The sequence below is a fragment of the Brienomyrus brachyistius genome, chromosome 25 (genome assembly GCF_023856365.1).
Source record: "Brienomyrus brachyistius isolate T26 chromosome 25, BBRACH_0.4, whole genome shotgun sequence".
Classification (NCBI taxonomy): domain Eukaryota; kingdom Metazoa; phylum Chordata; class Actinopteri; order Osteoglossiformes; family Mormyridae; genus Brienomyrus; species Brienomyrus brachyistius.
This window is the reverse complement of record NC_064557.1, coordinates 353,861-377,764: the sequence shown is the minus strand read 5'-3', so window position 1 is coordinate 377,764 and position 23,904 is coordinate 353,861. Positions and strand designations below refer to the sequence as shown.

General features: G+C 43.4%; 1 protein-coding gene across 1 annotated transcript; it reads right to left on the bottom strand.

Annotated features, from left to right (window-relative positions):
- Nucleotides 1-635: 635 nt before the first annotated feature.
- cpe (carboxypeptidase E) lies at nt 636-22,292 on the bottom strand. The gene is made up of 9 exons (XM_048995616.1): nt 21,858-22,292; nt 8,284-8,480; nt 7,435-7,599; nt 6,576-6,693; nt 5,610-5,792; nt 4,877-5,016; nt 4,595-4,694; nt 3,747-3,865; nt 636-1,970 (listed from the first exon to the last, which is right to left on the bottom strand). The coding sequence occupies exons 1-9, from the start codon at nt 22,123-22,125 to the stop codon at nt 1,872-1,874; spliced, it is 1,389 nt and encodes a 462-aa protein (XP_048851573.1). The 5' UTR covers nt 22,126-22,292; the 3' UTR covers nt 636-1,871.
- Nucleotides 22,293-23,904: the final 1,612 nt, after the last annotated feature.

Here is a 23,904-nt window from a genome sequence, read left to right as displayed (position 1 = left end):
TAGAGTCAGTGTACCGGAGAATGGCTGTTCTCTGCTTATTATCTATACGGTTTCTATGCTTAAATCAGTTCGATATTATTGATCCATGCATTCTAATACGGGGTTAATAACTAACAGTCAGCTTCTCTATCGATCTGCACTCTCCAAACAAGGCACCTAATTCATTACAGTTGCATTCCATTTATCTTTGTGGCCTTTCAGGACAACACTAGTACATACATATTGATGAGAGACCAAAGTACAGTGCAACTTCAGGTTACCTACCGGCTGCTGTTATTAAAGTGAGAGTTCATCTGATTTCCCCAACAACTCTTAGGCAAAATTGCTTTGTGCAGATTTTGAGATCCTGTTCTATCCTGTGATTTGCATGGAAACCAAATTGTGGGCGCAGAACTCTGTCAGACTATTACAGAGTTAGTGTGTTAACTCAGCACTAAGACAGAATCTAAAATGCATTACCGGCATTTAAAGTTACAATAACTATAATCCGGTGATGCATGTTTGGATCCTGCAGATTCCCATCTGTCTTGACATTGCAGAATTACATAAGTATGACAAAACCCATTAAATAATGGCTCGTATATTAATTCTAGCTATTTATGAGGTGACAAATTAAAATACAGCCACACACAGAATGACAACATAAACAACCTTTATTTCTCCTTATGAATCAAACTACGCTTCTTACACAGATTTATTATTACATTCATTATTACATTTCGGTTTGCAGTCCAGGGAAATGGAGAAAAAAAAAGAGTCGACATCAACTTGCTAACAGCTCAGTAAAACAAGGCCAATGCCATTTTATTACAATGTAAGTTTGCTCACAACTAATCAAGCATCTTTAGAGCAATTGAAACTGTCTACAATGAACGGATGGTCTTGGCTCGACGTACGACCGACGTGACCTGAATCAGGACGTCTGCCCGCCATCCCTGGACGATTTTTACATCGACTGCACGCCCAAAGCGCGTCTGTCCATGGCTATGCTAAATCTCTGAGGGTCCATGCCTCACCTTTTTCAGTTGTCATATTTTAATACGCTATCCATCTGTGAGAACAGCCTGGCATCCTTGAACCGTCTTTTCCCCTTGAGATTGTTTTAGGATCGCAAGAGTATCGAGCCACGGGTACTGAGTATCGAGTACTGAGTATCGAGTACTGAGTATCGAGTACTGAGTATCGAATACTAGGAAACACCCTTCAGTAAGCCAAGAAAAGATCTACTATTTCAAGGGACCCCCAGTAATTGTATCCTTTCTGTATATTTTACAATAGAAGTTATATTTCTCTTAGATTCTCTATGTATATCTTCATAATTTACAATTAATCCTATGGTCTTGTAATATCAAAATTTCATACAGCTTTTTTGTCACTGAAATACATGAGTAATAATAAACAATTTCCGACATAAAATACATTAATGACTAGAAGTGTATAAGTGTAAATGTGGGACTGCCTTAAAAATGTTTATGTCGTTCTCGTTACACTCCGCACAACACAGTGTCCTACGTTTGGTTACAGAGTTCGGTGCTGATCCATGGTTACTGGAATTTTTCAACATGTACCATAATGAACACAAATTCACAGGAAGTAAAAAGAGGAGCCGTTCCCTTGCCGATACTGCGAACTGCTTGTGCCATTTTTTTCCCCCATGTTTGTCAGTTTTGTGGAACGGCAAATTAGAAAACTGGAAAATTGGTGCTGCTGGAAAAAAAAATGAACGAGCAGTTCAACGGGATCTCCCGCCACGATAGTACAATTGAAAGAAAATTAAAAGATAACACATTAGGTGACCAACACACGAATGCTAAACAATAGAATTTTTTTTCCCGATGTCACACCGACGCTTGCGAGGGTGGGATGGCTGTTCAGAAATTCAGGGTTTCTGACATCATCTTCCACCAATCCAGTAGCTCCTCCTTCTCCTCCTCCTTCCTCTCCACCAATGACTCCAGGTCGAAGTCCACCTGTGGACACAGGGTCAAAAAGCAATAAGAACGGCTCCTGTGATAAAGCCCCGCCCCGTGATATAAGCCCCGCCCCTGTGATGCAAGCTCCACCCCAGTGATAAAAAACCCGCCACTAAAAGTCACAGGGCCACCGGGGGCTAGTGTTCCAAATCACCGATGACTCTTCGGGCCCTAAAAACCATAATTTTTGTTTTAATGGGGGGGACCCCTTTATGAATTATTAGGGGTCCTAGACCCTCCAGATCTCCATCATTTTCAACTAGTGCACTGTGCAAAGAATCTTAATCTTAATCTGCCAAAGAAGTTTATGTTTAAATGATCTCCATGTTGGTGTAACTCTGTGACATGATGTTACTGAACATGTGCCTGCTTAGCCAATCCTAAAACACCCCAGTATTTATAGTAACCATCCAATATACCAGCAGAGGGGGACATATACCCCCCACTATTTGGCTTCATTTATTCATCCATCCATTTTCCAAACCACTTATCCTTCTGGGTTGTAGGGGGTCCGGAGCCTATCCCAGAAGCTATGGGCACGAGGCAGGGAACAATGCAGGATGGGGGGCCAGCCCATCACAGGGCACACTCACACACCATTCACTCACGCATGCACACCTACAGGCAATTTAGCAACTCCAATTAGCCTCAGCATGTCTTTGGACTGTGGGGGGAAACCGGAGTACCCGGAGGAAACCCCACGACGACATGGGGAGAACATCCAAACTCCGCACAAGTGAAACTCAAGACTTGAACCCGGGTCCCAGAGGTGTGAGGCAACAGCGCTGACCACTGCACCACCATGCCACCCCTTACAGTGCTAACCACTGCACCACCATGCCACCCCTTACAGTGCTAACCACTGCACCACCATGCCGCCCAGCTTCATTCATTCCCCCCAAAAAATAGACATTAGCAGTTAAAATAGCAAGCTGAGTTCCCTCAATATCAAACTATCTCCTGTGTCCTTGGACATACCCCTGTATTTGTTGGCTCGACTTCTAGCATATCTTGTTTGGCTAATCAATACTTCATCGAATTATTCAGAATAAATGAACTAAGAGAGCTGGTGTTTAGCAAATACACCAAGTGGCTGAGGTGCCCTGAGGATGTTTAGGAACTGAAGCTGCGTTCATCTAGCCGTCCAGCAAGATATTAGTAACTTTTTGAAGTTTTTGTTGTGTTACTGTTCGTTTGCATATATTCCAATGTTAAATTGCGTTTTCTGAGCAAATATACACATACTACCCAGATAAATAGCTTTCAAAATTTTTTTTTCTTTTTTTTCTTTGCTGCCTAAGACGTCATATTATGTATGATGTTATGTATATATTGTATTGTGGGGGCCAAACGTCCCCACCGTGTGATAAAAACCTGCTATTTTGATGCTGTGAGACCATTTTTTTCAGTTGCCACGATAGTAAACTCAATTTTATAAAAACCTTTGAATGCATGTCAAAAAACTGAAAATGCCAAAAGTATTTCTTTAGTTATTTTTGAATAAGGTTACAGCTGGGTTGGGGTTAGGGTCATCGTGTTGGGATTAGAGTTTTCCCTATAGAAGTGGATGGAGAGTCCCCGCAAAGATATAATTACAAACCTGTATGTGTCTGTGTGTGTGTGTCTGTGTGTCTGTGTGTGTGTGTCTGTCTCTGTGTGTGTGTCTGTGTGTGTGTCTGTGTGTGTCTGTGTGTGTCTGTGTCTGTGTGTGTGTGTGTGTGTGTGTGTGCTTGGCACAGTACTGGATGTCCATGCTCCAGCGGCCTGACCTACCCTTACAGCTGGGCTGTGAGGAACAGCCACCTTCTTCATCACAGCCAGGTACCCCGGAGCTGACGCTGTCACTTTGTAGTTCCCAGGGGCCAAAAGACGCCAATAGTCCCCATCTTTGGCTGGAACAGAATTGCAGATAAAGGGACTGAATTTTACCTCATATTGAACCGTGGTTTTACAGTGGTTCAGCAGGAATGACTGTGGCCTGTGCTTCCTGGGACAGACCCCAGGTTCTCTGTCGCCCTGAACTTTGTACCAGGCACGTGCAGAGGGCGTTGGGGGCCGGGGGGCCTGGGGAGGGCTGAGCACCTGCCCGTTTTGCTTGAGCTATTTAAATGCGCCCCCCCATTGTTGATCTTTGGTCACCTGCCCCTCAAACAGTCTCCACACAACCCTGCTTCTTACGCAGTTAAGGACAGAGGTGGAAATTTCAGGACCAGAAAGTACAAATCCAAACCAAGACTTTGTTTCAACCAACCACTTGAGTATAAAGAGTCACAGTCACAGAGAACTCAGCTGGTTGTCTGAGACAAAATCTTGTGCTGGATATTTACTGGGCTTGAAATTTCCACCTCTACTTAAGGAAGATTGATGGATATATTAAAACGCAGTATCCATCTGTCCATCATACAAATGCGTATCGTTAGCAGGGGTGCAGTCAGGCCTACGGTTATAAAAAGACGGAAATCGCAATCCTGCGTGATTGTTTTAAAATCAACATCTCGCCTTAAGTCTAAATACAGAAATAGAAAACATTATGTGCATTTCTTATTTCATCCACTAGATGTCAGCAATGCATTCAGCACATACAAAATAAAAATAAATAAATAAATAAATAAAACACCAACCAGAAGTTATGTCATGGTCGATGCCCTCCACAGATATGGTGGCGTTAGAGATAGGGTTCCCCTGCAGGTCCCGCACAAAGCCTTTCGCCCCACGATGAATCTGTAGACGAGAGCCGTCGGGTGAAATCTCCAGCACTGAAGCAACATAGCATGGTACACAGCTCAAAACATCTTTAATGACGTCAAGAGATTATCAATGCATGGCATCGATTAGGTAACAAACCCGGAAAACCCAGTTGATGTTCCACTCTCCCAGCACTATATCTGCACGGCTCCCCATACCTGTTCAATGTAATTGACTAGAGAGTTTTTGTTCTGGTCCCAGTACGTCTTCAGGGTGTCTTCCGGTGGGAATTTGTCGCAGCTTAACTCTAATGTGATCTCAAAGCAGTTGGTACTCAGATAGTTGAAATCCTGCATCCCTGAGAGACACACAGAAAGGGTTTGATTTAATGGCCGAAACATGCAGCATTTTATTATTTATCTATTGTCTTTGTAGTGCAAATTGGGATTTTGGGGAAATCATAACCAGCATAAAATTAACTAGCATTACTCCACTAAAATACACAACTGGGTGAAACATCTGGAGGTTGCTTTTACAAAAAAAATCTCTCAAAAGCTCTCCTTCTGAATACAGTACAAAGTCTTAGGCATTTAAATTAATTAATTTAATTCTTCTTAAAAAGTCAATGAGGTATTGAGTAGCCATACGAGATGGGGTGGTGGTCAAGTGAGCAAATTCTTGGCTTTATTGGATGGCCGCTGCAAACCCTGGGTGGACTAATGACTAAACTAACACACTTTCACAGACGTAATTTCACGGTTTTACACCAACATGAAGATCATTGGGACATTTTCTTTGACCGCCTGAAACTTTTGTACAGGTTGCACTGAATGTCTTGAGAAAAACACTAACATTCGGACACATCCCTTGCAGTCAGTCTCAGCACAGAAGAGAAGTGACGCACAAGCTTGCTAAGCTGACAAGGGCACTGAACCCCTTTCTGACACATACCTCCAGGGACACTGTACCAGGCCCCCCCATTGGTGATTCCATCCACAAAACTGCTGTCGTCATCATTCTTGCGGCACGGGGGCCGGTTGGAGTCAGACATTATGGGGTTGAAACTGGAATAGGCACGGGCGAGGCTCTTGAAGATGACATCATCGGGGCTGGCACTGTACTCATGGGTGGAGCCTATTTCAGGAACAGATGGCCAAACCCCATGTTGGGGTCATATTAATCCACTGAGGTGCCCATGTCGGTCTTAATAGTCACTTGTTTTTTTTCTCAAGAGTGACAAGAAAATAAATCACAGGTTTGCTTAGCACTGCCTATTAGCCTGGCGTTCTTTAAAGGGGCCATAACGACGCACGTTTGGTGCACGGCAACTCAGACTGCCAATAAACGAAGCCACACTGTCCAAACATTGCGAGTCATTACTCGTTGGCGGTAGATCATTTTCGTGTCCATGGCAACCGCGACGGGGCTGTTGTCGAAAGCCCCCTGTAGCACAGTGAATAACCTTTTGTGTAGCTAACCTCGCGTCATTTGCTCTCTGCGAGCACCTGCCTCATTCTCCTCTAACCGTTGCTTTGTTTTCCGCTAACCTGCCAAACAAACATGAAGTGAAGAGCGCGAGGGTCTCACTAAAACACGAGGGACACCTTTGCACTCCCAACAGTTACGAACTTATCGGCATGAGCTTAAGAAAAAAATCTTGTGCTAATGCTACATGTTTACACGGCTGGAGATGAACGTTATATAAAATTGTTTGCGCAACGCTAGCTTGGCAGTCAGACGCCGCTTCCAGTGTACCGGGCAATGAAGGAGGCAAACACTTCGATCGAAGCATTACGCAGAGAGGGAGTAAGGCAATATTCGGCAAGGTGATTGTTTACGGTGTCCAAAAAGCCTCTAAACAGGAGCTTCCCATTGTGGCCTCAGAGGCAAAGAAGCGAAATGGGAAGTCAGACCCACCACTACGGGTTTCGTCATAGGGGTAATTCGCCACAACATCTCCGCCGTGCAGATTGGCCGAGAGGACGAAAGGGATGTCCATGACCCAATGGATGACGGCCTTGGTTTCAGGGGCTAGCTGCAGAAGACATCGAAATTACAGGAAGTGTAAATAAAAGTCAGACTGTACTTAATGTTTACTAAAATATTTAATGAAGGGATGAAAGTTTTATAGTCAATAAGGTGTCAAAACCAAATTATAAAAGAAAAATGCGTCATGTTCACATTATTTGAAAAACAGATGATAAAATACTTCTTCGAACTATACCTGTCACTGGAAAAGTTCACATTTGAAATAACTTTGTAAGTAATGAACCATTAACAGACTTATAATAACAGCTACAACTAATAACCCCTTTAAACATTATTACGCTGTCCATTATGAAGGTGCTGTCTGCTGGTGTTTAAAATGAAATCCCAGCAGACAGGAGTAATCGAATCCGAACAAGGATCAGACAGGCTAGACTAATCAAGCCAGTAATTAGGTGATGTTTGCTTCTACAAAGTCATCCATACATCCACTTTCGGATTCCCTTCAGTCTCAGTGACAGGACTGTTACATCATTTTTATTTTTTATATAAAAACAAGTATATCATTTTAAGCTGCCAAAGAATCAACTAGGCTCAAGTGTAGCTAGACTGAGCTTGGTTTTAAGATCTCTGGCTTCTCTCGCTCCGTGACTCTGCTCTGGATTAGTGTGGCTTATGAGGCCAAACTAGTGGAGGTGCTCCTGGAACAAATGTGTCTTGAGATGTTTCTTGAAGCTGATGCTTTAATCCCTCATTCTAACAGTATTGGCTTCTCATTCTCGGTCTATACCTTGGTGTTCTCCTCCACGGCCTTCTTGTCCTTCAGAAGGTGGTTGTTGGCTCCTCCCTCCTTCTCATTGACATAGACGATACGATCCAGGTCGGGGAAGTTCCTGTTCAGGTCGATACCCTGTGCATTGCTGCGGCCCACAAACCAGTCCTTCAGGTCCCCAGGCTGCGGGATGAGAATGGGCGAGAAAGACAAGACGACCTTCAAGGTCAGGTCTCGGACGGGTCCGGGACACGCTGGTACACGGGGAAGCTGAGGATCTCCTGGAGGTCAAAATGCATCTGACAAATAATGACATCATCGCCGTTTGTGCCCTTCAGACACGTGGATAATATTCCGTATAGCTATTAAGGAAAAGGCAAAGGTCAGTTATTCATCAGTTTGAAAGTATCACAGGTCAGCATTCAAAACAAACAACTAAAATGTACCAAGCTTGTTTTTGACATAACCTTTATTTTTGTTGCTAGCGGGGTGGAGGAGCATAAACATTTTTGAGGTAAATATTTTTGAGGTGAACGAGAGGCCTGGTGATGTGTGATGGAGGGGGAATCTGATTGGTCGGCTGAGAGACAACTCTGTGTGATACCTGGAGAAAACCTGGGCTCGCCGAGGCCTCTGCCCCATGTTCCTGGCGGCCATGTTTACTGGGATAGATCCTTACAGTTCAGTATCGGCTAAGTAGCTACGTGCCAACGAGCTACATGCTAACAAGCTATGTGCTAACTAGCTACATGCTAACATGTACAGATAAGGGGATCTTGCCTGGATGATTAAAAATACCACTACTAAAGTACTGAGGGATCTTCTTTGACGACTCCCCACATCCATGCAGCCCTGTGCCAGCAATACCTGGGAGGCGGCCTTCTCAAAGCCATCGGGATTCATGGAGGGCATGATGTGGATCCGCGTGCTGTGGATCAGTTCGATGATGGTGTCGTTGCCCCGCTGGTACTCGTTGCAGAGGTTTTGCGCCAGGTAGATGAGCAGCTCGCGGCCCACCGCCTCGTTGCCGTGCATGTTGCCGATGTACTTGAACTCCGGCTCGCCTGGCGACAGAGGGTGATTGGTGTTACCACGACAACCAGTTGCCAAGCCGTCCACGGGACAGCAGTCAGGCTAGGTTAATCCACAATCCCCCTTGGGGGGGGGGGGGGGGGGGGGTGGCATATTTTGCTTTGCAGTAAAGATGACACCGAGAGCGGGACGAGAAAAAGTCACCCCAGTATTTGACTTAATCGGTGTCTAATCAATATCTCATCAAATTATTTAGCCAATTACGTTAATAACTGGTGATGAAGTTTAACAAAAACTCGAAAAGGCTGAGGTGCCCCTGATGAGAGGTCTGGGAACTGAGGCGGTGTTCATCCAGCCATCTATGCCAGTAACTGTCCGGAGAACAGCAGAAATTCTTTAATTTTTTTTATTGCGTCATGGTTCATTTGCATATACTCTACTGTTAAGCTGTGCTTTCTGAGCAAATATACACTTACTACCCAGATAAATAGCTTTAAATTCCTTTGATGGCTTAACACTCCCGTACGTTACTATAATTAACTCCTTTTACATACTTCTCAGCTGAAACCTAATTACCGGTGAAGAAACATCTCCCCTGTGTCCACAGCTGCATCTTCACCTCACTGTTAAGACACGAAACTTTGTCACGGAGTGATTTTTCGAGTCAGGCAGTAGTCACGGACACCCCCTCCCACCAGGCAGAGCTGGATGACTACACCTGGTGCAATGAGCATGGTATTTTACGTTGTAGTACCGTCTTTTGGCCACCGCTACGGAACTCAGTGGTGCTCATCAAGCACACGGTTCAGGAACAGTAACATAAAAGCAGCTGACTTGCCAATTACCTGACAGCGTGTGTTTTTATAACAAAGCACAATTCGCCGCTCCTTCGATTTCCTCGGTAGCTCAGATGTGCGGCTCCATCGCGATTCGGTCGGCGATCGCGCTCGACTTCATGTGCAGTGACCCTTTCTTCAAGGTGTTTAGACACCTGCTACATTTTATTCATTTAGAAGACTCCTCTATCCAAAGCAGTGGCTATATACTGAGAAAACAGGAGCGATTTAGGGCCGTACGCTGGGGGCCAATTGTAAACCCGCTCCCTACCGGCCAGCCGATTTGAACCAACGACCTTCCAGTTACAGCCATGCTGTTCTAACCTACTGAGCCACACATCCCCATAAATATGTACCTAAAAGAACCACCCCGGTCTTTCTTTGGCCACATTAGCAGCTGCGAGCTAAAATGAAAAGAAAACAGGCAGAAAGGCAGCCTCCATGGCCTCGGCGGGGCTGACCTGGCCAGCTTTGATTTAAAAAGATCCACAACAGATGGTGGGGGGAATGGCTGCTGTGTCCACCAACCCACCCCCCCCCCCACCCCCACCCCCAACACGGCAGTAACCTCAATATCGAAAACGTGATCTAACCATCTGAGATGTTTTGATGCTAGTTCCTATAGCTCTACTTCTGATGATTTCTGGGCTCCAGCCAGGCTGGCATCCTTAAAAATTATAAAACTGAGGACGATGCACCCCCCCCCCTTTTTTTTTAAAGCGAATCGCTGCGTCTGCGAGAAATACCAACTGCTAAATCAGTCTGCATCCTCTGTGTCCGCATCCAAAAAAAAATTAAGTATTTCAGGGGAATGTTTACTGACTCTCAGGAAGGGAAGAAAAGACTAGCCAGCCACGTAATTCATCTTCCTGAGAATCGTATCCCTTTGCCGAATTCGCCCACGGATGGGGAGGGGTCCTTGGAAAAAATGTTAGCGTTTGGCCAACGCGGCTGGCTTGGGCAGACCTCCGTTTCTCACAGTCAGCTCTAAGGTGGAAGCTCAGAGATATTCCTCAAAGATGTTTCATGCACATTAAGGACAAAACTGCTCCAGCCGATGGCAGCGTCTGTTTATTTTAAGTGTCGGCATCATGTAGAAGATTTATCGTTTGTGTGTCAGATATTAAATGCTTCAATCACTATTATTTACATTCACGAAATAAAAACCCTCTAGACAAAAATACCGCGACTATCCGAGGTTCATGTTTCTCATTACAAGCGGACTCATTTTCCCTTAAATTCCCTTTCATTTCCTTTCTGGTTACAATATAACTCTGGGGCCTCGATTATCCGAACCGCGCATTAAAACGCCTCGCCGTTTTGCATGGGGCCGCGCATTTCACGAGCCTGGGCCGTAATTTCACCGCAGCGTGATTTTGGCAGCGGTGTTCTCTTTCCACAGATGTGAAGCAGTAAAATGAGAAGAAAAGCGTTCTTGGCCCCGTTGATAGGAAAGATGTCGATCTGAGAACGGACTGTAAAGGCCGGAGCCTACAGAGTTCTGTAATGTGAGGCAGGTAACTCACGCTTACGCAGAGCAGCACACCTGCCCCATAAAAACCCATCAAACAATCTAATAAAGTAAACTCAACCACCGATAAAAGCTCTTTTGCCCCCCCACCCCTCCCAGATATTCCATCCATCCCATTTCCATAAGAGCCCCATAAGCCACACTAATCCAGAGCAGGGTCAAGGAGCAGAGAGAAGCCAGAGATCTTAAAACCAGGTTGCGTCAGGAAAATCCATACGCCGTCGAACGACTTTGAACGGATGCTTATGTCGCAGCCAGAGACACCACCGGGTCCTCTGAGGCTGCCCGTCGTGCTGCCTGAATGCAACTTCCTTAGACAGGTGATGGTGGCTTCAAGGTCTCCAGGACGGACTCAGTACACAGTCCCCCGCCCCAGCTCGTGGGGGAGCGGAGGTAAACAATGCCAAAAATCCCACTGCCGGGCCTAAACACAAAAAAAGGAAAAGCCTTTTAATTATTTACTGCAGTGCCTTTGGGTGTGTGTGAGGTAGCAGGCAGAGCAGAAGGCACCCTATCGCAACCCGGCTGGCATTACCCCATCCCTCCATCCATCTTCCAACCACTTATCTTAGTCAGGGTGACCTGAAGTCCATCCCAGGAGGTACAGGAGACAAAGCAGGGGCACGACCCAGATGGGATACCAAGCTGTCGCCGGCCGACTACCGTCGAACGCTACAGCCGATTTAGAGGCATCGATTAGCCTTTGAAATCCCACGAGACGCGGGGAGAAAATGCATACTCTACACTCCGGGCGGATATGAGATTCTAAAACCCATAATCCAGGAGGCATGAAGCATCCATGTTTCCGTCTGAGCTATCAAACGAGACACAGCATCACTGATGTGCCAGGGACCCACCACCCGGGATCAATGCAGATTGGGCTTTAGGCTTTATTACATGATGACTCACCTGTTTATCAGATAAAGGATGGTTACGCCGAGGGGGGGGGGGCACTGCCTCAGTATGTCATTAGCTGCATGTGATACTGTTGTAGCTTACAATTCACCGCCGTTATCTAGGAGAATGGAAATTCCTAGCTGTAGGCCATCGAACAGCATGCAATCGTGTTAACACATATGTTCAGTTTGAACAAGCATGAATAAAGAAGATGGACTCAAAAGATGGATAAGAACGTACTGCTTTCAGCTACCGATGCAAATATAACATGACGACATGAAGAATAAGAATTGATTTTCATTGGTTGCAGCCATTGAGCCCACAAAGTATTTCTAGTTGATGCTGTAAGACGCGACGGCTAAAACGGTCATTTCTGGAGGTTTTAGGCCAGGAAGCGAAGCCGCTGCTTCGGAGGGGAACGAACAGAGCAAAGCAGTCATGCGGATTCTTCTTAATGGGCCGTGTTTCCGTCAGTTACGGCCAGCGAACCGCCCGTTCTGACAGGGGCATCGTTCGGCACTTGCATTATAGGCGTGACGCACCTCGGCGGAGCTGCGGGGGCGGGGGACGTGCTGCCCGTGCTGTGCAGAACCAGGGCGGGGGAGTGGGGGGTGGTCGCATTAATGTTGCATGAGGATGGTGAGGTTTTATAGAGGCTTCTGACATCAAAGGAACGTCAGAAAAACATCCAGCCTCATGTCGAAACAACCCGACTGCGTATTTAATGGTGCCCTAAGAAGAAGGAGGACAAGTGACAGTCCCCAGGGATGGTGAGTTTACACCACAAAATGCAAGTAAGAATGATCCTGGCCAGAGATATGAAGACGTGTTACAAGCTAACCTCAGCACGTCCACTTGGTTTTAATGGACACGCCATGGAAGGACTCGCCTGAAATCACCAGCTCTGCGACGCCGTTAGACAGGGAGACGGCGACGAGCACTGAAAGATGGCCGCTCGTTATAAGACAGGCCCATAAATGTACATTAAGATAGTGAAATTATAAGTACAGTGGGTCTGATATTCCATCAGATTCACTGATCTGCAAGTTCAGGAGCACCATCATGGTCATGCAGCATATATAATGACTCATAATTATCGATGGGAGGGTGCCCTAGACTGGAACGTAGCAATAGAGATTGAATCAAACTGATTAATCATCTGTAATGAACGCCTGAAGCCAACCCAGGGGATAATGAGCCAGATCCTGCGGCCTTTGATATTGAGAAGGACTGTTTGACAAGCTATAGATATCGCACTGGCTTATTAGACTTTAGACTTGTGAATTTTCAGTTATGAGCTTTGAATAAGTGGTCAGGACTGAACTGATCCCACCTGAAAGAGCATTGTTAAATACCTTAAGTGGGTGGGGTTAATCCTGGGGCGGGGCTAGGTTAGAGAAGGGCGTGGCCATTCGCTTCACCGGTCACTTATTACCAATCATGACCAAGACTGTGACGCTTTCCACAAACCAGCATCAGCTCTGTTTTCTCTGCCGTTTCCCCATGTTCACACGAAAGCAGATATGGCTTATCTTCGGTCTCACCCACTGTTTATGCTAAATTTAAAACCTCACCCTCTTAAAATCCCTAATAGTCCCCACCAACCTAGTAACATGGTCCTGCCAACCCACCAATGACAAGTAACATATAAGAAATCCTACTCACCCATCTTACAATCACTTTTTTTTACTTAGCTTTTAGCTGTACTTCTCTGTTTTTTTTTGTCCTCGTCTCAATCTTATCTTTAAACGTCTTACATATTTATGTTCCGTATTTATTACTGTATCTTCCAGTACGATCAACAAGATCGAAATTTCATCTCAGCGTATGACCCATGTATCATATGGCTAAAGATGACAATAAAGATACTGTGAATTGACTTTATCGAGAACAGCATCACGAACATGTTTTTATAAATACACATATACACATATTTCGAATGAGATTTCATTATATAAAGACCAAAAAACACATTGCCTCCTCGACGCTAATCAAACTCTGGCCGGAAGAGATACTCATTAACTAAGGGCAGTGTTCAGGAGGTCAGTCTAACTGAAGGACCGACTTAATTAAAAAATCAGAATATGGCTGTAGGACAGTACTAACGTCATTACAGCTCTGATCAAACGACATCATACTGCAGCCAGGTTTGAGTAACGTTGCTGAAAATGTACGTTCATGTCTGGTCAAAATCACCCGCGCAGCTCTCGAAGTGAGCAAATATGACTCGTTATACCAGTACTAGAATTAAACATTCCCATGAAATATGAAAGAGGAGTAAGATCTGAAAAATCCCACTGCCTTTCCCTTATGTCCCAGATTTTAGCAATAACGATATACGGTACAACCCAATACATTACTTCTGTATTATAATTATTGTATTGTTGAACATTTAAACCATTTCTTTTGAATTAGCTTTTGGGTTTGTTGTATTCGCATTCAACGCACAACATGGATAACTATTATATGTATATTATATGTATATAATATTATTATATGCGATTTTACTTTTTTTTAATGAGGTATTTTAATTAGGAGTGGAAAAAGGCTTTAAAACGATGAAATGAAACAAATGAAAGCTATTTCTGAAACACTGGCCAATTTCAGTGACTATAAAATAAGGTTCATATATACAGTCGTAAATGAGCTGTTTCCACAATGCTAATATTTCTTTCAACTTTGTTTTGGTTTCACTTGCTTTTATTTTCAGGAAGAAATTCATCCTTGCCACGCGTTATTCTATGACAGTCGAACGGAGAAGCAAATAAGATTCGCGTTTCGGAGAGTATTCCGGAGAGATCCGCATCAGTACTGAGGAAGGGGCTGCAGCCAGACCATGAAAATGTCGAGTGGTGAGCTGAGGTCTGAGTCATAAAGCCAGCAATCCCAGCTGGCTTATTGCATTAGCGGCCCGTGGAAGGGGGGCACCCAGGGGGAGACATGACCAGCCGACAGAAGCTGGCCCTTTTTAAGCATGCGTGTTCCTGCGTGATGAATCTCAGTCATGCCCCCTCCCCCAACTGCAGCAGGGAGCCCCCTTCCCACTCCATCTGCCCCTCACACGCACGCACTCTACTCAGGGGCGCTGCCAAGGGGTAACCCTACATAATAACAGCTCAGAGGTATTTTCTGCTTTCCAGTGTAACATGCGAAGGACCTTAATGATGAGTTCTCTATACTTAAATGAGGCCTTTTCAACTTATGTGTTGTCCTGCATATGTTGTTTTACACTAGCAGCTAATGAAAGTAATCTGGCCTTTTTCACTTATAAAAATACATTAAAGGGGGCCACAAAACTGCATGCCAGTAAATGCAAGAGCTCTGATATACTGTCTTGAGGGGAAAAAATAGAAGCCATTTTGTGCTCTGGGAACATTATGTGCGAACGATTCCTGTCTTTTGTTTCTCAAACTTATTATGTTATTTGACTTTACAAAGAACAGTACCATCCAGAAAGAATTAGCCAGTATGCAACAATAATGGAACAATACAAACCAGGAATGTGGCTAAAGCACAGGAGACACTACACTGCCATTTAGAGAGATAAAAAAATTATAATGGTTCATGTTTCATGCAGTTACTATATTTGTTCATGATTTGTACTTGAGTAATAACTAAGTTACTAGGTTACTTATGCCTCCTTAAGTGCAGAGGTGGAAAGTTCAGGTCCAGAAAGTACAAATCCAGACCAAATTTTTGTTTCGACCAACCAGTTGGGTACTTTCTGAACCTGATCTTTCCACCTCTGCTCAAGTGTTACCAAACGTTTCAGCATTATGAATTGTGGGGATGTTTCACAAATCAGACTCAACAAAGTATGGTGCCTGAATCGGACGACTGCCAAAACTCCAAATCGATGAAGTCATCTACCAATCAGTATGATTCCAAAACCATTCTGAAAGTACCACATCGTTCGGCACTTGCATTATAAAATTAAAAGTGAATAGCTTTTTGGTCTATTGTGATACATTGATACATTTCAATCACTCCCCTATCAGCAAATCCTGACAAGCAACTCTTACAATAATCATCACTTCAAGTCTGATCCAGCTTAGCTTATATAACGGATGAAGCTGTCCCTCACGGTCCATAGTTTGATGTGTTTTAGTTGCTAAAAATGACATGAGGTCCACAGTAACATACATGTACAATTCAGTGAGACTTATACCATAATATATCACAGAACAATTTATGCGTAGTACTTTATATTGTACGGTTTAACAACCCTGTAGCGCACCCCTCAAAATGCTAAGATATGACAGAATGTCGATATTACCCAAAACATCTCCACCTGACTATCAGACTGAGAAGTATATCATTTCAATTGATTCTAGATCCTTGAGCTCTGGTGGTCAGTGTGAGAGCTGTATGGATTCACTGATCATGGCACAATCTAGCCTCCGTTGGGATCCAGCTAAAGGCATCCCAGATCACATGACGAATTGCTGCGTAAATCTATAAGTGGAACAACTGGATAACGTGATATACACCCACAAGCCAGAGTCCTTGGAAGGATGCAGCTCGACTGCGTTTACAGTGAAAACCAAAATTTGCTGTTAATAATTCACGAGTTTTTGAAGTTCAGTGCAGGTGCTCCCCAGCGCATTTAAGTTCAGCTTGTCAACTAGGACAGCAAAACTTGTCAGTACCTGCCGGCTGTTCTCTTGGCAACAGAGACGGTCACCGCCGACCCCTCCTGTGCTCATATACCTCAGCACCTCCTGCCTTGGGTACATAAACCGCAAGGCTGGTGCCCTTTGCCGAGACGCACACCAAATATGGACGCTATTCACTTTGCTAGGTGTTTTTCCACTCGGCCCACTCAGGTGCTGACTAACACATCCGAGCAGTTGTGGAGACTGCCATGTAAAAGCGAGAGCCGATGGCTGTTTTGTCTCCTTTACAGTCTGACTTTTACCTGTGCCCAGGAAACAATGAGAATCCAAAGCGAAGATTGTCATATAGGGAATATAACTGAAATATCTCATTGTGGTGAGGCAGTAGTCATAGTTTGTCTTACATCGGTAATACAGATAAGATGGCCCTGACTAGGAGAAGCAGTTGGAAGATGGATGGATGGATGCACACCAGATTATAATCATTTTCTATATAAAATGTTAATACGCTTGCAGTACGAAGAGCGATCTCTCGCAATCTCTCATACACACATTCAGTACAGTGTATTTACATAAACTGTCTTTTTTGCCTTTCATTAACAAACCAAAACAAGTTTCAAGAATTCCCTAACGTGATAAGTATTTACACCTAATATGTTTGTTTATGGAATCGTTGTTTGATGGATGAAGTTTTTGTGTCAAACGCTGTACAGCTTTTTCGGAACAGAGAGGTGGGTGTCCGTCTGTATTTTTTGGCAAAGGGAGGATTTTGAGGCAACGACAGCATGGAGACGGAGTGGAATGTGGGCACCGCTAGATGGTCCGAGTACAATACTCACTAAGATGTGACTGTACAGCATCTAGGAAATCACTATTGCGAAAAGCAACAACGCCAAGAGGTCTGTGCTGTACAAACCAAGTATAGTATTATATTTTACATATCTGTCAGCTATTATATGTGAAAATATTTGAAGCATCTACTACTTAACTGCATATCTGTATACTATGCATATCGCCTGGCATGTCCGTCAATACAGTTCAAACATCTCCCGTCTGTATTCTGCATTTTGCAGACGAAATTCTCCCTTCCCGATACACAAGCGGAAAATCACCAGGAAGCATGCGCCAGGATAAACTATTACGTCGAAAAAAAGCTACTTTTAAAGACAGTCATCGCTACACGGATAATCTCCCATCCACGCACACAGGGTCACATTAGTTCGCTGTCTTCTAGGTCAACATCAGTAAGGACAGAATATGAATGTCTTTCATGAACGTGGCAAATTTTACAGACTCTAGGTGGCAATGAATTGACAGAATGCACAATTTTAATTGGAATACTGTTGTGACCTTAAGAATATCCCATCTGGCCGATTCAGCTTGAAGCCTATTAATTATTGGTTAGGATTCCTTTTTCAGAATTTAAATAACAGGAAGATTTTTCAAAGAAAGTTTGAACAGACATTCAGCAGTCGTGCTGATAAATAATCCTTAGTGATCTGTAACAAAAAAAATAGATCTGCGCAACTAGCTATGTTTCTACAGGGTACTGTCTACAAATTCTTTCGTTTTAATAATGCCAGTATAATAGAGACCTGGTCACACTCCCTTCTCTGCCCTGCTCTGACGACGCGTACTCACACGCGTGTGAATAACACGTTACACGTAATGCACGTAAGGCCAGCAGGGGATCTTCAGGAGAAGCCAGGGAATCAGAGAAACCAGGTGCTCCATATGTGAGTCACCATCCCTCTCCCCCAAAGGGTCCGATCCTCCAATAAAAATGCACGACTTTGTCATGTGCTGTCTTTCGGCCAATGATGCGGAATCATGAATATGCACGGATTAAATTATGAAACCATGTATTTACAGTTACATAAAATAATATTCGCAGGCAGTCTGTTATTTGCTGGTTGCTATTTAAAGATGACAATGGACTGTATTTGTTGTAAATAATATTGTTTCTGAGACACTCTGCATACATTTTAAGGGTTTAATTTACAAGCTATTGTGGACTATTTCTAACCTAGCCTGGCCTCCTGTATTTTTATTTTAAGCAATAATGTGCGTCACTGGTGTGCTCTCAATTAGTATATTTTCAAAAAGATAATGTTTTCTCCTTTTTCCTTTTTGATATATTTGACTATTAAATACAAGACCTTCAACTGTTTATAATACTTTATATACAACCTGTGTCTTTTTTACTGATAGCTAAAAATTGTATTACACATTACCTAGGTCAAGCTATATATTCAATACATAAATATAAAAAAGTTTACTGAACTCCAAATAAAAATAAAGTAGAGACACTGACACCAGTTCTCACATATAATTTGATTTAATTTGATAGAATTTAATATCAATAAATCTCAATAAAGATACACAACCAATTAAATATCACACTTGCAATACAAAATGCATCATTGTGGTTAATTCCTACCCATAATCTGCGTTATGCTAATCTTGTTAGCTGACTGACGTACTTGGGCAAATGTACACAGAAAGATCCATACTTTTTGAATACCCACCTGTCCTATTCAGGGTCATGGGAGGTCGAGAGCCTAAAGGCACAAGGCAGGGAACAATTGAGGCACCAGCCCATTGCAGGGCACACTCACACAATAACACAGGGAGAAGATGCAGACTCCACATGCATAGAACCCGAGCAGAGACTCTAGTTCCCAAGATGTGGGGCAACAATGTTAACCACTGCACCAACACACCACTCTATCGCAAAGATATTCTCAAAAATTTTAGCGAAAGAAAAAAAAAATCAACGAACACAGAATCCGCACTTGGACTGCAGCCTGAGTAAATAACACTCTGATGGTAATACTTTAACGTCGGTCTGACAACAGAGCTTGACAGGGCCGCAAACGAAAGCAGCTCAAGGGAATAATCCTATCTGTCACCATGGCAACAGCTATTTTTGATTAATCTTAAATTGCAATGAAGCTAAACAGCAAACAAATTTCCCAGTCACTTTCCGTACATCCGCCGGCAGAAGCCAGAGATAGTAGTTGCCAAGGAACCAGACTACATATAAAAAATATGGAAATCAATTTCCTAACCCATAAAGCACTCAGATATGAGTGCATGTGCTAGATTGCTCAGAATGTATTCATGTATTCAAGAAAAAAAAATTGTTTTCCAACACTCTTCGTGTCCTCTTTATTTAGAACTGAAATCGCCAAACATTTCAACTAGTACTAATCAAATACATATGCAGTGTTTGATTAAATATTACATATAACTGAAATAAAGATCACCATTATAATTCAGAAATAATTGTTAGATTTTTCTCTTCAGCTGTTTAAGCATATTATTTATCCTATTTTCCATTCAGATAGCAATGCACGTTTTGTTGATTAAGTATCTGGAACAGAACAATACTAGGGCCAGCAGTAACTTCCTGTTTACCCAGCACCTTCCTATATCGCAGCGCTTCCTAACCCGGTCCTCAGGAACCTCCAAACAGTTCATGTTTTTGCTCCCTCGCAGTTCCCTGCCAGACAGTGCACATTTTTGCTCCCTTTGCTATATCGTGAGGGCAGCTGCAAAAAAAGATATGACCCCCCCCCCCCCACACACACACACACACTTTTACTATAGTAACTGCTGATTTGTAATTGCTGATTCTGAGGAACGTAGCACAAGTAGACCTGTTCAGCCATACGGAGCATTTTAGGAGAACCACATATGTGGTATGTTGTGTTAAGTTATGCTAAAATGTGTGTTTGCTATGCAACGCGCCAGTTCTGTCTCTGTGGAACTTATGTTGCATTCATAACAATAAATACATTGTACTGTGAAAATATACCACTGATTTCCAAGCTAGCATTAGTGCTCTGTGATAATGGCAAAATGGGGCGATACCACAATAAACGGCTCGCGATGAATAATGAATGTTCCAGTCTGCATTTTTTGGCGTTCACTGGTTCTCTGCGATAAAGAAAGATGCAGGTGGGATTCTTCAGCTATGGATCAAGCTGATTCATGAAACCGAAAATAAACACAAGGTCACCCACCCCACCCCCGCCTCGTGCCCCGTGTCTCCTGGGGAGGTGCAAAACTTGGTGACCCTGCACCAGATAAGTGAGTTTGAAAAATGGATGAACAGATCATTGATGAATGCATGGGATGGATGGATGTATAATTGCTGTACATCCTTCTTTAATTTTATGCATAAACAAAGCTCCAGTGGGAACAGAACTTGACCATCTATGTATCTGCATGCCTGCAAGGATACGCTTCCCACTGTACCATACAGTATATTATTTTTATATATCTGGAACAGCACTACGTGACTATCTCACACCCACACATACAACCGACGGCAGCCATGTCTGTTCCCAAGGAGACCCGGGCCTGAGTTCTGATGGACACAGCAATGAGGAAAGCTTGGTTAGCAGTGAAATGCAGTGTCTCACAGTGGCATATTATATAAGAAATGCAACTGAGAATACAATAGCATGACCAAAACTGTCATATCATACCATGATGTTAACATGTTCCCCTTTAAAGTTTACCGTCGCTGAACAGACGTGAAAGTAGAGGAGCACTTGTGTATATGGAGAGTAATTACACATGCAATTACGTATTAGTAGAAACTAGCTGCTTCTCTAGCTTACTGTCGAAATATTCGGAACAGAAGCAAAGCCTATTCCGGTCACATGAAAGATGAGAATTTAGATGTAGCATATCCAGATTATACGCATGAATCATTGATGCACTGCAAAGACGGGTGTATTCTGAGAAGGCACGGGGGGCCGGGGGGAATTCAGCGCCATGCCAAGCTTCCCGGGGGGGATTCAGATAAGTCACGATTGGTCCAATCGCTGCTGCAGCACTGGTGTGGAAACACTGTAACTGACGACGGCACCGTACTTAATGTGAGCAACGGAGAACCGCGTTAACGCCGACACGTTGGCGTCTAATAAAGGCTAGAGCGCCGCAATAATCGCATTTCCGCTGTTTGATTTAGAGGTCCCTTCGTGATGTGTGACAAAAACCTACTGGGAAAAAAACACGACTGGGTGACATGATTAGTCATCCAATCTGTTCGTATTCATATCATATTATTAATAACCCACAGATCTAATAAATAATGATGCCTACAATGTATTATTCGCGATTAATTATTTTCCTAATACAATACGTTTTATTCCTGAATATGTTAATCATCTTTTTACCCAAAAACTACTGATTTAGACATTTCAGGTCGACTTAAATTCGTAAAATCTAGCTCTTTATGTACACATAAAAACATCTTTTTTTACGGAACAGGAGAATTATTCCATAGTTGCCAGTAGTGGTCTGGAAGTAACTGAATATTAACGCGTTTGTTGTTTCGTTTCAAAACACACATTGCGACTTAATTCCTGCACAGAATGCATCGCTATAGAAAAACGAACCTATGCGTCAACATCTTTATGAATAAAGGTATTTTAAATGACATTTTTGATGGGGAAGAGATAGGAATAGTTCTAAGCGTTATGGGTCTTAAAGGGTCGCTCGTTTCCTACGAACCAGGTTCGTGCACCCCCGGGTTGTCGGACATCTCCAGCACCAGGAGCTCCCTCCCTTCGAAGCTCTCGCCGATGGTGTAGATCCGGCTGATGGTGGGACACTGCAGCCATACCGACACTAGGGACTTCCTCAGCTCCTCGTAGCGGTGGTACTCGAACGAAATGCCCCCATCTTCGGCGAACCTCTCATCCTCACTCGCACGCTTCTCCTCTCCGCATGACAACAGCGCCAGAGTCCCGCACAAAGCCATTAAAAAGAGCCGCTTCATGTCTGCGATGCCGATCTCCCTGCCTAGTGTGACGGATGACTCCCCGGTCTCCTCTGTCCTTTGCCCGCTTAAGGATGCGCGTTACTACCTGTCTGCACACAACTAGGGCAACATTGCGCATTGGATGCACGGAGCGCTGAGGTGCCCGGGCGCTAGAAACGGGAGGGGCGCGGCTTCGGGGGCGGCGTCTAATGTAAATGGTTCAAAAATAGCCTCTAAAAATGATCCGCTGGAAAGTGCTTTGTAATGCATCTAGTGGAATACGACTATTATTGCATAAAGAATATCAACCATCCTCAGGCTATATTACATATACATATAGGCTACACTGAAAATACATTATAGATTAGGCGAAATTACTATTTAAATGTATACCTTTTGTATGTATAATATATGTATAATATATATATAATACCTGACCTCATTTATATACCTGACCATTTAAAATATACCCTTTGACCATTACGTTTATATTTTGCATGTGTTTTGATGTTTTCGGTAAGAAAAAAATCTGATATAATCAGTGACCGAATTAATATATTATTTTTGTAACGTTATTGTTTTTGTCGTGGTATAACAGTTCCGCTGGGTTTGTGATTATATTGATTTCTACGGATGACGTCTGTCTGAGATAGGCTACCTTAGCCCAATAGCTGCCCTAGTAAGTTTTTCACGTTTTTAATTACTGCCGGGTTGAAATATAAGCAATTATCAGTGATTTAAATTAACCAGTACGCTGTCAACATTCTCATTTTCATTCTGTAATTTGGATCTCTGAGCCTTGCATCTGGTTTCTTACCATCTTTCGTATTTTTAAAGCACCACCTTCATGTGACAAAAATATTCTATTAGTAACGATCTTTTATTTGAACCGAATCACATCCCAACGCTCCCATTTATCTGGGGTAGCTGTCGACAGCGGGATTCTGCTGCCAAAGCACTTAACAAATCAACTGCACTGGCCCTTTGTCCTTATAAATAAAATAACGTATTCAACCATTCGATTTAAATAACGTCTTTCCCGGTCAGGATCACTGTGATCTGGGACGTGTAGGGCATAAAGTATTCAAGCGCAATGTTCGCACAGATATATACGTATTTAGACACACTGCAGGCTTCATAACCAAATTCCACCAGGAAGGACACATGGAAATCTTTCCCTGACACCGACGCAAACCTGAGGAGGCCGTCAGCAAGAGTGTAGGTTTGGATTCAACATTGGTGTGGACAAAATAAGGCTGAACCCCCCCCCCCCCCCCCCAAAAAAAAAGCTTACACATTGGTAGAGAGAGGTTCATACCCAAATCTACACGATTAGCCAGGACAAAAATGTACAGGATGAGAATAGATGGGTACCAGTTTGTACCTTACAATTCTGTACATTTTTAGGTACATAAATGGACCCCGCAAGGTACAAGCAACATTAATGTGCCCTCAGAGTCAAACAAAATGTTCCTCAGAGTCCATTTCTGCACCTTTAAAGGTACAATTACCCACAGCTAAGGGTACAATCGGCAGACCTTTGATGGTACAAATCCACTGACAAGCAAAAGTACACATTTTTTTTTTTTTTCTGAGAGTGTATGTGCCTGATACAGGATATGTAAGTATCTCTGCCTTTGCTTTTATCGCTATATGCAAACACCGTTGGCAGACGCATGCAGATGTGTATCAGGCTCATAGAAGCAGGACTGAAGATCCACAAAGCAAGGAAGAAGCCCTTCATTAATGAGAAGCAGGGAAGATCCAGGCTGCAGTTTACAAACAACAGTATATTAT

Excerpts from the sequence above, each read along its gene's own strand:
- cpe (XM_048995616.1), bottom strand. The coding sequence starts at position 22,125 with ATGAAGCGGCTCTTTTTAATGGCTTTGTGCGGGACTCTGGCGCTGTTG. Across the intron at positions 8,481-21,857 it reads CCCGGGGGTGCACGAACCTG|GCGAGCCGGAGTTCAAGTAC; the intron begins GTTCGTAGGAAA and ends CTCTGTCGCCAG. Across the intron at positions 5,017-5,609 it reads CTGGTACAGTGTCCCTGGAG|GGATGCAGGATTTCAACTAT; the intron begins GTATGTGTCAGA and ends TGTGTCTCTCAG.